The following is a 15759-nucleotide window of genomic DNA, read 5'->3' on the forward strand; positions in this document are numbered from 1 at the left end:
ATAATTTATCTTTTCACCTGGATTGTTTTTAGTTGCCTTAAAAATATTGTTGGAGCCCCTTTGGATTAATAGCACGGGTCTGTCTATATTTTTGATGGAGTGTGAACTCCAGCAAGATGGTGGGACTTTTTTTTTGAGGCCGATCTGGACTGGAAACTCCAGACAGCTAAGAATTAGGCAACCACTCTAGCGTCTGGAAAAACCCCAGGTGGAAGCTTGCTGTTTAGTGAGTTGCTTTACCTCAAGATCAAAGAGGTTGATTCATTCTTGATAAGACTGGCCCTGGCTCTCATTCTGCACAGGTCATTTGGCTTTTTATGTTTAAAATCTGAGTTAATAATTATAAGGTTGACGCTCATTCTCTCCGTGCTCTTAGAAGGGTAACATCTCTTTGGGAACACAGACTGTTTATCCGCTAGGATCCTTCTTGAACCCTTAACCTAATTCAAATGCCTCCTGTGAGCCCCTGCCCCTTCTGTTGTGTTGTTGACCCTGCAGCCCAGTGACTGCTCATTTGCAGCTCTACACATTTCAGACGGGAAAGAAAGGTCAGCTGGAATAAGTGGACACATTTATATAAATAGCCCCATGGCTGAGGTTTGTTTGAATATGTGTATAATGTGTGGATGGTCAAGCATCTTAGCTACCATTGATTGCTCACCCACTTTCATGCCCAGAGCTCTGCCAGAGGCCTTAATGCTTGATTTCACTTGTCCTCAGAAACACCCTGTGAAGTAAGTATTGTTATTTTCATTTCATAGATGAGAAATCTGAGGCTCATAGAAGTTAAGCAACGTTCACAGGGTCATTCAGTAACTAGTAAAGGGCAGAGTCATGGTTTGAACTCAGGTCTGTAAGCCCTGAAAGCCCAAAATCTCTCTCCTACCCCGGTGTTTCCCAAGCTTGAATTGTTTGTATACCACTCTGACAGTGTTTGCCATCACCAAACTATTAGTTATTTAATAAATTTCTTAAGACAATTTGTATTTAAAACTTAAATTTATTGATCAAGGACACTATGTAATATATGTGATATCATGAGTTTAATGAATTTGGTATATTTTTCTAATATACACAAAAATCAATACAAAATGAACATATAAAAATTTATTCAAGGACTATCAAAAATCATCCTAAAGTGTGTAATGCATTTTAGGAAGACACTCCTCTAAGCCATGTTACTTCTACCTATTTTATGTGACTCTAAAGACTTAAAAAAAAGAAAGGAAACATAGCAGAATTCTTATAGCCAAACATGCATTTCTTCCAAGTAGTCACCTTGGTAAGCCATACCGTCATTTCAGCGAGGCTGCCATTATCTGAACATGTCTGTTGCAATCTCTGGGAATTGCCTTTGGAGCTAGTTTATGAGTCACATCAGGATATCAGTCATATTACTTTTGAAATCAGAGACAACATTTAACTAGAAATGACATTGAGCTTGACCATCTGTTTGGGTCACATGAATTTATTCTGTGTGACCTTTTACTGTTTCCAAAAATAAGGAAAAAGGATATAAAATTGGAAACCAAGAGAGTTCAGTAGACTGGTCTCTGCCCTAATGGGACTTCTGAAAGAGTCGTCTATGCCCATTGTCTCTGTTCCCTCCCATCCCATCCCTTCTGAAGGAGAATCAAGCATCCAACAGCCCACTGTGCTATAGCTCTCTCAGTGAGGTCGCTAATGGCCACCTGACCACCACACTCATGTTCTAGTTTCGGTCTTCATTCCTCTTAACCTTTCCACGACTTTTAGCATTGTGGATCATCCGTCTGTTCATTCATCCATTCAACCAAATAATAAATATTTCAAAAATATCTGTGTCCAGGGCACTGTATTAGCTTCCAGGGATAGAGATAAACCATCTCTATCTTTGCCATCATCTAGCTTACATTTAGGAGAAAGAGACAATAAGTACTAATTACAAAATTACTTAGTTACAAATATGATAAGTAACATAGAGAAATATTGGATGCTAATAGAATACTTAAATACATAACTTTATATACGTGTACATTTATATACACAATGCGTGCACACGTACTGCACAGAGAATCTAAAGCAAATCAAAGGAACTTTACTACCCACTCAGGCTTTGGTTCCCCAGATCCAGCACAGAGTTCAATTGGATGCTGTGGGGGCCTCTTTTTTTTTTCTTTAAGCCAGAGATACCTAAGCTTCCTACAACTGGACAAGCCAAAGGCCTGCTCTGCCTACCTCTACCCAGGGCCAAACCTCAGATCTAATCATGATGCTGTGGGCACTCCATCAGGGGAGAAGGAGCCATGTGAGAGAAGAGAGAGAAACTGAGCTTGCCCCCAGTGCCTTGATAATCTGCTCCAGGCCCTTCTCGGGTGGGAGGTGAGGAGGTTGTGGGGGGTTGGTGGGAAGGAAGGGAGATAACTTTTGAAGAAGTAGACACTCCTTCAAATCTTCTCTTTCCTTTACTTCTTAGGCTCATACTCTCTCAGCCAACCTCCTACTTTCTTCCGTGTTGCTCATTCTCTGGTATCCCCTTGGGTTTTGGGGTGTCCCAGTGTTCTGCCATTGGGCCATTCTCTATGTCCTACCTGGATGCTTCACCTGCATCCAGGCCTTCAACTACCATCCACATATTGATGACTTTCAAGACTATTTTTCCACCTGGGTAGTCTGTAGAGACCTCAGATTTAGCATGTTCTAGACACGATTCATTAGTCTCTTTCTTACAGACCTGGTCTGCTTCCTCTTATATTTCTTAAGAGAACAGTAGAAGGCAATCCATTCAGACTCCGGAGCTCAAAGACTGGCAGTCAGCCTAGACTCCTTGCGGTTCCTTATCTCTCACCTCCTATTGCTACTCCTTCAGAATTGCCTCATATTTTTAAATACAGTGCCCTGATTTCATCTCTTTACCTCTTGGCTGAATAACTGCTTCAATGAAGAGGCTCTTGGCTTCAGAGTCTGACAGATATCGTTTTGGGTTCTAACTTGCCTGTATGACCGTTGGCAGGTCACTTAACATCTCTAAGTCTCAGGTTTATAAAGAGGACACAGTATCTAGCTCATGGGGTTATTTTGAAGATTAAATAGATGATGCATTGAAATTATTATACATACTATCTGGTCTGTAGTAATAACTCAATAAATGTTCACTCATTATTGTTGTTATTATTGTTTCTTGCTGTTGTGAAGATGAGGACAAGTCTATAAAGACCTATCAGTGTTTGATGTATTGTACTCACTGAGTAAATGGTATTGTGTTCTTTCCTTGTGAGCTCCGGTTCTTCTGTACTCCAGAGTCCCCTTCAACATACACCAGAGTTATCTTTCTTAAGAAGAAGTTCCCATTATTTTCCTGCTTTTAGCTCTCCATTGCTCAGAGGAGTAAGTCTGCACTTAGTCTGGCAGTCAAGTTCTTTCCCAGTCCTCCCTCTGCAACCTCACTTCCCATCTTTCCTCCTCCTCAGTCACGTGACACTTCTCCCTCAGCACTCTGAGTGTGCCACACCCTTTTACAGCTAGGCATTAGACTTGCCGTTCTGTCTGCTTAGATGTCTTCCCTGCTGTTCATCCATTCATCTGTTAAGGGCATGCCCTCCATGAATCCACTTCCCCAGGGCCTCCAGTGAGAGTTCGTGGCTTCTTTCTCTATACCCTGCCATATACTTGTGTGTAACTTTGTTGTCATTTACCTGCTCATATGTTTGCTCCCTCCAATAGACACCATGTTCCTGAGGGGAGGACTTATGTTTTGATCATTGTCATAGCCCAGAGCCTGGCACAGTAGGATACTAGGCGTTCAGTAAGTGAATAGTGAATAAAGAGCCCTAGAATCAGTTCCAAAGAGAACTTACAGAAATCTTTTCAGCTATCGGTACTATTGGGATTAGGGCGTAGCCTCCTAAGTTGTCTCTTTTAAAAGGGCAGCATTGTTGTGAATGTTTAATACCTGATATGTTTATCAAGACTTTCCAGCTTATTTGTAGACACCTGGCGGGAAAAGCAACCAAACCTTGTTAAACTGCTCCTTGGGATGAAATTTCTGACATCCCTATAATCGGATCTGGGTCCCATCTGTGCAGAGAGCATGGCACAGGCTGGAGGCAGATGGCATTTTTGAGATGTCATTTGCAGTCATCATAGTGAATGGGGAAAAAGGAAGGCCAAGAAAGGAGTCCTCCATGTCTGTGTCTCCTTTCTAAGCTCTGCTTGGGTGGCAAAGGGCCCTAAGTGAGAAGGAAATTTGCTTTACTAGCAACTCAGAGAGAGGTGAGAGGTGGGATGTTCTCTTTCCTTCTGGACCAGGCGGTGAGTTGGTTTCAGTGGGCTGTGTGAGCGAGCAGGGGAGTCCAGAGCTCTAGGCTTTGAAGGGCAGCAGAGAGGCAAGGGGCCAAGAATATTTGGGGCTTTTTCAAGCTGATAAAAGACTGGTACCAGCATCATCTTTATGCTACCCAAGGGGGTGAATGGATAGGATCTTTGCCTGTCTTAGGGTACGCATGTCCACAACTGGAGTATTTCTTTGATTTCAAATTATCTGTGCTCTGGGGGGAAGTACTGCTGAGAGACCTAGGAACGCTTTAGACAGCCATACGTGATCCTCTGGTGTCCCTCCAGGGGTTTGCCTGTTTTCCTCTCTCTGCCTCCATTTATCCCCACTTACTGATAGCCTACCTGGGCATACCCAAGACCAGGTAATGTGGGACGTAGAGTCTCATGATGCTGCTGATGGGATGCTTTTGTAAAGATGGAAAGTCTTCTGTGGGCAAAGGGCTCTGTAGCCCAGGGTCTTTCTGAAGGTGGCATTGGTTCTGAGTACAGGAGAAATGAGTTGACCCTACAGGTGCCTAAGGTGTAGGTTCCCTTTCCCACTTGGAGGCTGAGAAGAGATTGACTAGAAGGGAGGGACGGGAGCTGAGCTGAGGAGCGCCATTTTGTGAGATAGAGAGTTGTCTTTCTCGCCCTTCTTTTTTTTTTTTTTTTTTTTTTATTAATGTTATGATGGATTACAAGCTTGTGAAATTTCAGTTGTACATTTTTGTTAGTCATGTTGTGGGTACACCACTTCCCCCTCCGTACCCTCCCCCCACCCCCCCTTTTCCCTGGTAACCACCGATCAGATCTCCTTCTCAATATACTAATTTCCACCTATGAGTGGAGTCATATAGAGTTCGTCTTTCTCTGACTGACTTATTTCGCTTAACATAATGCCCTCGAGGTCCATCCACATTGTTGTGAATGGGCCAATTTCGTCTTTTTTTATGGCTGAGTAGTATTCCATTGTGTATATATACCACATCTTCTTTATCCAATCATCAGTTTCTGGGCATGTAGGCTGGTTCCACGTCTTGGCTATTGTAAATAATGCTGCGATGAACATAGGGGTGCAACGGACTCTTGAGATATCTGATATCAGGTTCTTAGGATAGATACCCAGTAATGGGATGGCTGGGTCATAGGGTATTTCTATTTTTAACTTTTTGAGAAATCTCCATACTGTTTTCCATAGTGGCTGTACCAGTTTGCATTCCCACCAACAGTGTATGAGGGTTCCTCTTTCTCCACAACCTCTCCAACATTTGTCATTCTTGGTTTTGGACGTTTTTGCCAATCTAACGGGGGTAAGGTGATATCTTAGTGTAGTTTTGATTTGCATTTCCCTGATGATTAGCGATGATGAACATCTTTTCATGTGTCTATTGGCCATATTCATATCTTCTTTTGAGAAATGTCTGTACATGTCCTCTGCCCATTTTTTGATCGGGTTGTTTGTTTTTTTGTTGTTAAGCAGTGTGAGTTCTTTGTATATTATGGAGATTAACCCTTTGTCAGATAAGTGGCTTGTAAATATTTTTTCCCAATTAGTGAGCTGTTTTTTTGTTTCAATTCTGTTTTCCCTTGCCTTGAAGAAGCTCTTTAGTCTGATGAAGTCCCATTTGTTTATTCTTTCTATTGTTTCCCTCAACTGAGGAGTTACAGTGTCCGAAAAGATTCTTTTGAAACTGATGTCAAAGAGTGTACTGCCTATATTCTCTTCCAAAAGACTTATTGTCTCAGGCCTAATCTTTAGGTCTTTGATCCATTTTGAGTTTATTTTGGTGTGTGGTGAAAAAGAATGGTCGATTTTCAATCTTTTGCACGTGGCTGTCCAGTTTTCCCAGCACCATTTGTTGAAGAGACTTTCTTTTCTCCATTGTAGGCCCTCTGCTCCTTTGTCGAAGATTAGCTGTCCATAGAAGTGTGGTTTTATCTCTGGGCTTTCAATTCTGTTCCATTGATCTGTGGACCTGTTTTTGTACCAGTACCATGCTGTTTTGATCACTGTAGCTTTGTAGTATGTTTTGAAATCGGGGATTGTGATTCCGCCGGCTTTGTTTTTCTTGCTCAGGATTGCTTTAGCAATTCGTGGTCTTTTGTTCCCCCATATGAATTTTAGGATTGTTTGTTCAATTTCTGTGAAGAATGTTCTTGGGATTCTGATTGGGATAGCATTGAATCTGTAGATTGCTTTAGGCAGTATGGACATTTTAACTATGTTTATTCTTCCAATCCATGTGCAAGGAATGTTTTTCCATCTCTTTATGTCATCGCCTATTTCTTTCAAGAAAGTCTTGTAGTTTTCATTGTATAGATCCTTCACTTCCTTGGTTAAGTTTATCCCAAGGTATTTTATTCTTTTCGTTGCGATTGTGAATGGGATAGAGTTCTTGAGTTCTTTTTCTGTTAGTTTATTGTTAGTGTATAGAAATGCTACTGATTTATGCACGTTAATTTTATACCCTGCTACTTTGCTGTAGTTGTTGATTATTTCTAATAGTGTTTCTGTGGATTCTTTGGGGTTTTCTATGTATAAGATCATGTCGTCTGCAAACAACGCGAGTTTTACTTCTTCGTTACCTATTTGGATTCCTTTTATTTTTTTTTCCTGCCGAATTGCTCTGGCCAGCACCTCCAGTACTATGTTGAATAGGAGTGGTGAAAGTGGGCACCCTTGTCTTGTTCCTGTCCTCAGAGGGATGGCTTTCAGCTTTTGTCCATTGAGTATGATGTTGGCTGTGGGTCTATCATATATGGCCTTTATTATGTTGAGGTACTTTCCTTCTATACCCATTTTACTGAGGGTTTTTTATCATAAATGGGTGTTGGATCTTGTCGAATGCTTTCTCTGTGTCTATTGAGATGATCATGTGGTTTTTGTTTTTCATTTTGTTGATGTAGTGTATCACGTTGATTGACTTGCAGATGTTGAACCATCCCTGTGTCCCTGGTATAAATCCCACTTGATCATGGTGTATAATCTTTTTGATGTATTGCTGTAATCGGTTTGCCAAAATTTTGTTGAGGATTTTTGCATCTATGTTCATCAGTGATATCGGCCTGTAGTTCTCCTTCTTTGTGTTGTCCTTGTCAGGTTTGGGGATCAGAGTGATGTTGGCTTCATAGAATGTGTTAGGGAGTTCTCCATCTATCTCAATTTTCTGGAACAGTTTGAGGAGAATAGGTATTAAGTCTTCTTTGAATGTTTGGTAGAATTCTCCAGAGAAGCCGTCTGGTCCTGGACTCTTGTTTTTGGGGAGGTTTTTGATTACCGTTTCTATTTCCTTACTTGTGATTGGTCTATTCAGATTCTCCATTTCTTCCTGATTCAGTTTGGGGAGATTGTAGGAGTCTAGGAATTTGTCCATTTCTTCCAAGTTGTTCAATTTGTTGGCATATAGTTTTTCATAGTATTCTCTTATGATCTCTTGTATTTCATTGGTATCTGTTGTGATTTCTCCTCTGTCATTCCTGATTTTATTAATTTGTGCTTTCTCTCTTCTTTTCTTGGTGAGTCTGGCTAGGGGTTTGTCAATTTTGTTAATTCTTTCGAAGAACCAACTCTTTGTTTCATTGATCCTTTCTATTGTCTTTTTTGTTTCAATATCGTTTATTTCTGCTCTTATTTTTATTATTTCCCTCCTTCTACTGACTCTGGGCTTTGTTTGTTCTTCTTTTTCTAGTTCCGTTAGGTGTCGTTTGAGGTTGCTTACGTGAGCTTTTTCTTGTTTAGTGAGGTGAGCCTGTATTGCGATGAATTTCCCTCTTAGGACTGCTTTTGCTGCATCCCAAATGATTTGGTATGTTGTGTTCTCATTTTCATTTGTCTCCAGATAATATTTGATTTCTTCTTTAATTTCTTCAATGATCCATTGTTTGTTGAGAAGCGTGTTGTTTAGTCTCCACATTTTTGCACCTTTCTCTGCTTTTTTCTTGTAGTTGATTTCTAGTTTAATAGCGTTATGATCAGAAAAGATGCTTGATATTATTTCAACTCTCTTGTATTTATTGATGTTTGCTTTGGTTCCCAAAATATGGTCAATCGTTGAGAATGTTCCATGTGCACTTGAGAAGAATGTGTAACCTGCTGTTTTTGGATGAAGTGTTCTATATATATCTATTAAGTCCATCTGGTCTAATTTTTCATTTAATTCTATTATTTCCTTGTTGATTTTCTGTCTGGATGTTCTGTCCATTGGTGTTAATGGTGTGTTGAGGTCCCCTACTATTATTGTATTGTTGTTGATGTCTTCTTTTAGTTCTATTAAGAGTTTCTTTACAAATTTTGGTGCTCCTGTGTTGGGTGCGTATATATTTATAAGTGTTATGTCTTCTTGGTGGAGAGTCCCTTTTATCATTATATACTGTCCCTCTTTATCTTTCTTTATCTGTTTTGCTTTGAAATCTACCTTGTCTGATATTAGTATAGCGACACCTGCTTTCTTTTGTTCATTATTAGCTTGGAGTATTGTTCTCCATCCCTTCACTCTGAGTCTGTGTTTGTCTTTGGGGCTGAGGTGTGTTTCCTGGAGGCAGCATATTGTTGGATCTTGTTCTTTGATCCATCCTGCCACTCTGTGTCTTTTGATTGGGGAGTTCAATCCATTTACATTTAGAGTGATTATTGAGACGTGGGGGCCTACCACTCCCATTTTGTGTCTTGTTTTCCGGTTTTCTTCAGTTTCCTTTGTTTCTCGTCCCATGGTTTAATCTGTTCTGATGTAGAGCTGCTACTCTCTGTTGTTGTCCTTCTACTTATCTCCTCTGCTCTTGGTTTTGTAGCCCCTTTCCTTTTTTGGATTTTTCAGGAATGAGGGTTTTCCTGAGGATTTCCTGAAGAGGAGGTTTTGTGGCAATGAACTCCCTTAATTTTTGTTTATCTGGGAAAGTTTTTATTTCTCCATCGTATTTGAAGGATATTTTCGCTGGGTAGAGAATTCTCGGCTGTAGATTTTTGTCCTTCAGATTTTTGAATATATCATTCCACTCTCTTCTAGCCTGTAAAGTTTCTGCTGAGAAATCTGCTGATAGCCTGATGGGGGTTCCTTTGTAGGTTAGTTTCTTTTGCCTGGCTGTCCTTAATATTTTCTCCTTGTCGTTGACTTTTGCTAGCTTCACTACTATATGCCGTGGAGTTGGTCTTCTTGCATTGATAAAGTTTGGAGATCTATTGGCTTCTGTCACCTGAAGATCCATCTCCCTCACCAGATTTGGGAAGTTCTCAGCCATTATTTCTTTGAATAGGTTTTCTGCCCCTTTCTCCTTCTCTTCTCCCTCTGGTATACCTATAATCCTTACGTTGCATCTCCTAATTGTGTCTGATAATTCTCGGAGAGTTTCTTCATTTCTTTTAAGTCTTGCTTCTCTCTCCTCCTCTGCCTGCAACAATTCTATATTGCCATCTTCCAAATTGCTAATTCTTTCCTCCATATTATCGGCCCTACTGTTCAGAGCATCTAGATTTTTCTTAATCTCCTCTATTGTGTTCTTCATTTCCAATATTTCTGTTTGGTTCTTCTTTACCGTATCAAACTCTTTTGTGACATAGCTCCTGAACTCGTTGAGTTGTCGGTCAGAATTCTCTCTTAACTCATTGAGAATCTTAATGATGGCTGTTTTGAAGTCATCGTCATTTAGGTTATATATCTCATTTTCTTTGGGATTGTTTTCTGTGTATTTGTTGCTTTCTTTCTGTTCTGGAGATTTAATGTATTTTTTCATATTGCTTGATGTTGTTGATTGGTGCCTCCGCATGGAGATAGAGTTTAGTTGCTCCTTTCACTTGTTTCAGCTGCTGCGGTGGGAGGAGCAGCTGTTTATATTTCACCAACCAGGAACCCTGTCCGTAGTTGCTAACTGGGCCTGGGCCCCTCTTTGTAGCCACAGTGGCCCTTTGGATTCCCTCCTCTGCCGTGGGGGCCGTCACAGGGGGGCTTCAGGCTGCAGGTGCCTACTGTTGCAGCCCACCTAGATGTGCTCTCTCCTTGGGGTCTGCAACGGTGTTATGGGCTTTTCCAGCAGCCAGGGGTGGGATCACTTATATTTGTCGCTCCGTTGCTGTCGGCACCCACCAAATCTCACTTGTCCTCTATGGGTCGCAGGAGAGCTATTGGCATCTTCTACAGTCTGTGGTTAGTACACCTAGCTATGCTGCTTTTGCCCTGGGGTCTTCCAGCCTTGTGGCTGGCGGCTGGGTGCCTTCTACTGGTGCTGTGCAGAGGCTTTCCCTAAGGCTGCTGTGAGCCTGTAGGGTTTCCCCCTAGGCTACTAAGCTGGGTCTCTGGAACTCTCTCCAGCCCCAGTCCTCTCTGAGATCTCCGGCAATCCCTAGCCTCACGGGGTGGGCAACGGCAGCTGGGGGTCGCCCCGCCCTCTGGGATTCTCTCCGGGCCTCTCCCGGAGCCGTGAATGCTCAGCGTGGCCCCTCTGCTAACGGCAGACAGAGAGTTTTGTCTGCTGCCCGGGCGGAGCTCCGGCGCTTCCCCTCCAGGTCGCAGAACCAGCCTTTGAAAGTTCCCCCCGCCCCGGTCCTCTCCGAGATCTCCGGCAATCCCTAGACCCACGGGGCGGGCAACGGCAGCTGGGGGTCGCCCCGCCCTCTGGGATTCTCTCCGGGCCTCTCCCGGAGCCGTGAATGCTCAGCGTGGCCCCTCTGCTAACGGCAGACAGAGAGTTTTGTCTGCTGCCCGGGCGGAGCTCCGGCGCTTCCCCTCCGGGTCGCAGAACCGGCCTTTGAAAATTCCCCTGGCCCCGGTCCTCTCCGAGATCTCCGGCAATCCCTAGTCCCACGGGGCGGGCAACGGCAGCTGGGAGATCTCCGTGCCCTCCGTGTCTCTCTCTGGGACCCTCCGGGCGCCCCGAGCACCAGGCTGGGTCTCCCCGCCAATGGCGGGGAGAGACTCTCCCCGCGGGCTCAGGTGTGCAACTCCAAAGTTTCCCTCTGCGTTTAGGAGTAATTGCAGGGGGTTTAGGTAGGGTTCTGGTCACCTGTTTCCACCGTCGCTCCTCTGTTGTGTTCTCGCTCCTGCCCTAGATGTGTGTGGATCCTCTGGGGGCGTCCGTTGGAAGAAAGCCGCTTGCGGGTACTAGGCTGCCCGTCGGGGTCGGAGAGTTTTCACCTATTTCCACATCCTCCCGGAGGAAAGTCCATCCGCCTTCCGATGTATAGTCGCGTGGGTGTCTCAGACGTCCTGAGATGCTGTCTGGATATCCTTTGTCAAGCGATAAGTGTCCAAATAATTGTAGACTCGAAGGGCGAGAGACAAAGAGGACTACTCACGGCGCCATCTTGGCTCTTTTTCTCTCGCCCTTCTTGATGGGAGTCTTACCTTGGGTTTCCCAAAAAACAGAGCCTGAAGCAGAGCACTTGTATTTCTTGTACAATAGGGAATGATTTTGCCAGGAATCAGGAGTGAGGGCTGAGGTGAGTAAAGCAGAGAAGGAAGGAGAGCCAATATAAAGATGCCTTGTTGCGCTGGGTCCGCTAAGTACAGGTGATCACTCCTTCTGGGCAACAGCGCCCTGAGAGGTCTTTGTGGGACACTTCAGGGGGAAGAAGAGTGGGGGGAAGATTTATCCACTATCTCCTGTCCCCATGACGTGTTAATCCCCCTGCACTTCCAGATTGCATGCGCTTGGGTGTGGGCACCCCAACAGGGAAGCCCCAGAATGGGAAACAAGACACAGTCTTGTCAAAGCCCATGTAGGGGTGGCACAAATAACAGCTGAGGCTGAGAGGTTCTAAAGAATCCTTAAGGGCTGCCTCATTCAGTGGGAATGCGGAATATTCCCATATGGTGAAATGAGGATCCCCTCCCCCAGGGATGATGGAATGGTAGCTTCTATCTGCAGGGAATTTTACTCTTTTTGATGCTATTGTCAATGAAATTGTTTTCCTAATTTCATTTTTGGATTGTTCCTTGCTAGCGTACAGAAATGCAATTGATTTTTGTAACTTGACCTTATATCGTGCAACCTGGCTGAACATCTCTCTTAGCTCTAATAGTTTTTTTGTGTGAATTCCTTAGGATTTTTTTTATAGACAAGATTCTGTCATCTGGAAATAGAGAGTTTTACTTATCTGCAGGGAATTTGATTTTAAATAGATAAAAAGCTAGATCCTTGCCCTCTTCCCATCTGAACAATTTCCTAGGTGCTTAGCTGGGTCCAGTGGAAACTGTGTAACCTCATGGAACCAAGATCCTAATACAGTTTCCCACGTTGCCAAATTCATTACACGAAATACATGCAGAATATTTAAAAGAGACAGAACAACTTGAAGAAATCGGTGACTTCCTGATAGATCAGGATTAAATAGCTTCAGTTAAAGGAATCCCACAAGTATCCAGGGACCTTGTGGAGAATTTATTTAGTTTACCCGAAGCTGTTCCTGAGGAACGGTGCTATGTGGTGATGCATGTCATTTCCCTCTTGGGAACAGCAGTGACCTGAAAATAGGAGTGCTCTGTCAGCCGGGTGGGATGAAGGAGCCAGGACAGATCTTACCTGTGCAGCTGCTGGGGTGATTCAGGGCACGGCTCTGTGCCACCTTCCATCCCACATGAGTAGAACACCAGTGGCATCCAGTGGCCTGTCAGACCAATGACAGGTTGGAATTCTTGCTGTACTCAAGCAGGCCTCTTTTCCTCCAAGTCAGGTAGTGGGCCAGGCTCATTCATGAGGAAGATAAATTGGGTCATTGGCCTGGGGTAGCTTGAATTGCCTGATGTGGTTTCTGAATCAGAGCATGAATAGTGATCGGCAGAGATATCAGCTGGGCAGATAAACCAAGTCATGCCCTAGTTTGGTGGTTTCTTACAAAACCAAACATACTCTTACTATGCCATTCAACAATCTCGCTCCTTGGTATTTACCCAAATGAGTTCAAAATTTATTTCTACACAAAAGCTGCACACAGATGTTTATAGCAGCTTCATTCATAATTCCCAAAACTTGGAAGCAACCGAGTTGTCCTTCAGTAGGCGAGTGGACAAATAAACTGTGGTACATCCAGACAATGAAATATTGTTCAACACTAAAAGGAAATGAGCTATCAAGCCATGAAGAGACAAAGAGGAACCTTAAACGCTTATTACTAAGTGAAAGAAGCCGGTCTGAAAAGGCTACATACTGTGTGACTGCAACTATATGACATTCTGGAAAAGGCAAAACCATAGAGACAGTAAAAAGATCGGTGGTTGACAGGGGTTGGAGGGGTGGAGGGATAAACAGAGCGTTTTTAGGGCAGTGAAAATACTCTGTATGATGCTGTAATGATGGATATGTGTCATTATACATTTGTCCAAACCCATAGAATGTACAAGACCAAGAATGAACTGTAATGTAAAGTATGGACTTTTGGTGATAATGATGTCTCAGTGTAGGTTCATCAATTGTGAGCAAATGCACTATTCTAGGGGGGGATGTTGATAATGGGGGAGGCTGTGTATGTGTGGGGGCAGGGGCTATGTGGGAATTCTCTGTACCTTCCCCTCAATTTTGCTGTGAATCTAAAACTGCTCTTTAAAAGAACAGTTTTAAAAGGAACAAAAAAAAAAAAAACCAAACTAAGTCATGCCCTTCAATGTCCTTGCCGTTAGGATTTCTCCAAAGCCCATTGATGCATTTTGTGAACGGACCCTCTCTTTTTCCATTTTAGAAATAATTACAGAAATTAGTGATGTATCAGTATTTAATAATACCTGTGTGAGGTGGCAAATAAATCCAGGAAGAATAAACTCCAAGATTGTCTATGTGGTAAGTAAAATAACCTACTTTTTCCTGCTGGGGCAGAAATAGTATCCTATGGGAACATGAGTTGGAGGGACTAGCTTCTTTAAGAGCTTCTCAGTCTAATTGCTTCCAATCCTCTTGTCCTTTTAAAAAGTGATCAGAATTTTTAAGATATCTGGATTATTTTCTTTTACATTTTGTGTTTAATGCATTTGTCATTCAACAGGGTGTATGCGTGGGGATGTGTTTATATTTGGCATCATCATTATCGCTTGTTCCCAAGCACTTGTATTTCACTCCCCCGAGTATCATGCTAGAAGCATCTGCTGACTTGGTGACAGGATGCGGCGAGTGATTCTCGGGTTGTGACTGCCTCCCTTGACTGCTGGTCATTGGTGAGCAGGACAGCACTCCCCAGAGAGACTCCTCATTTTTCGTCACTTCTTAGGGTTTATTGATTCCTGGGCTGATCAGACTTCCTCATCAGATACCTGATAGCAGAGGCTTACCTTATTTCTCTCCCCCACGTGTGCAGTGCAGCGTGAAAGGGGATAGGAGGAGAACAGGATCCAGCACCACAAAGTCTGTCTCAGTTGTTTTTTTCTTTTTTTCTGCTTTTTCTCCCCAAATCCTCCCAGTACATAGTTGTATATTTTAGTTGTGGGTCCTTCTAGTTGTGGCATGTGGGATGCCGCCTCAGTGTGGTCTGATGAGTGATGCCGTGTCTGCGCCCAGGATCCAAACCAGTGAAACCCTGGGTCGCCAAAGTAGAGTGTGCGAACTTAGCCACTCGGCCATGGGGCCGGCCCCATGTCTCAGTTGTTTTAACCAGAGTCATGGTGGGGTCTCTTGTCTTTTCCCCTTGCTAAGATATACATAAAAGGACAACGGTTGGATCCGATGGAGTCAGTTCATGAGGAGACAGTCAACTTGACCACAGACAGCAGGACCCCAGAAGTGTGCCTAGATTTGTACCAAGCCACCAACTACACCGTGAGCATTTCCACTGCCCCCCCGAGACGCTCTGTGCCAACCACCATTGGGTTCCAGACAGCTGGTAGGTAGAGGGGAAGTCTCATTTCCTCCAAGAAAATACTCAGCACAAGATGTGGGGAAATGTGCTTCAGAGTCAGCTGGGTGGGAGAGTTCATAGTTGCTGTCTGAGATTTGTAGCCAGGAGAATGTAATTGCTCCAGGGGTCAGAACCAGAGCAGGTCTAGTAGGAGAGATTCCTATTCTCTTGGTGCCAGGCTGAATGGGCACTGCTGTATTGTTTCTCAGCTGGGTCCTCTGGTTGAAATAGAAGGTAATAAGAAGGCATGTGGAAGAGGAGAACATTAGGTGACAATTCAGCCAATTCTCAATTCTCTAAGGCAGCCACGTGGCCTATCTTCGGTAAGAATCTCAAAGTTATTTGACTCTTGCCTATGAAAGAGGAAGAACCAGGGAAGCTGACCTAGCAGCTTTGCATCCAGGATGGAAACTGACCCCAGGACGGATGGGGGTGGGGAATCAAGTTGAGAGTGGGCAAGTGAACGGGGCAGGGAGCCCTAGGATGCAGGAAGGTGGTATGGTGGGTGAAAAGAAAAGTGAGCAGGAAGGAGCTTCAAGAAGTAGTAATGAACCTCAGTGCGCAAAGTTATCACATGGATTTTTATAATAACGTTGTGACAGTTACAGTAAGTTTCTTTCATAATTCTGGTTATAGGGTGTCAGGACTAATTAAAT

At 43.4% G+C, this 15759-nt stretch overlaps 1 protein-coding gene across 11 annotated transcripts in view; it reads left to right on the top strand.

Moving 5' to 3' along the window:
* The window catches only part of SUSD1 (sushi domain containing 1), a 130180-nt gene that overhangs the window by 47359 nt on the left and 67062 nt on the right, over positions 1 to 15759 (top strand). For 10 of the 11 annotated variants that reach the window (XR_011506287.1, XM_070518978.1, XM_070518977.1 and 7 more), the window contains 2 exons: positions 13958 to 14055; positions 14902 to 15088. The exons of the other annotated variant lie outside the window; for it this stretch is intronic. Coding sequence is in view for 9 of the 10 variants with exons in the window: in XM_070518978.1 (XP_070375079.1) it covers positions 13958 to 14055; positions 14902 to 15088 (285 nt within the window). In the remaining variant the exon portion in view is untranslated. The remainder of the gene's footprint in view (positions 1 to 13957; positions 14056 to 14901; positions 15089 to 15759) is intronic. 11 annotated transcript variants of the gene reach the window in all.

Source organism: Equus asinus, chromosome 10, assembly GCF_041296235.1.
Source record: "Equus asinus isolate D_3611 breed Donkey chromosome 10, EquAss-T2T_v2, whole genome shotgun sequence".
Taxonomy (NCBI): domain Eukaryota; kingdom Metazoa; phylum Chordata; class Mammalia; order Perissodactyla; family Equidae; genus Equus; species Equus asinus.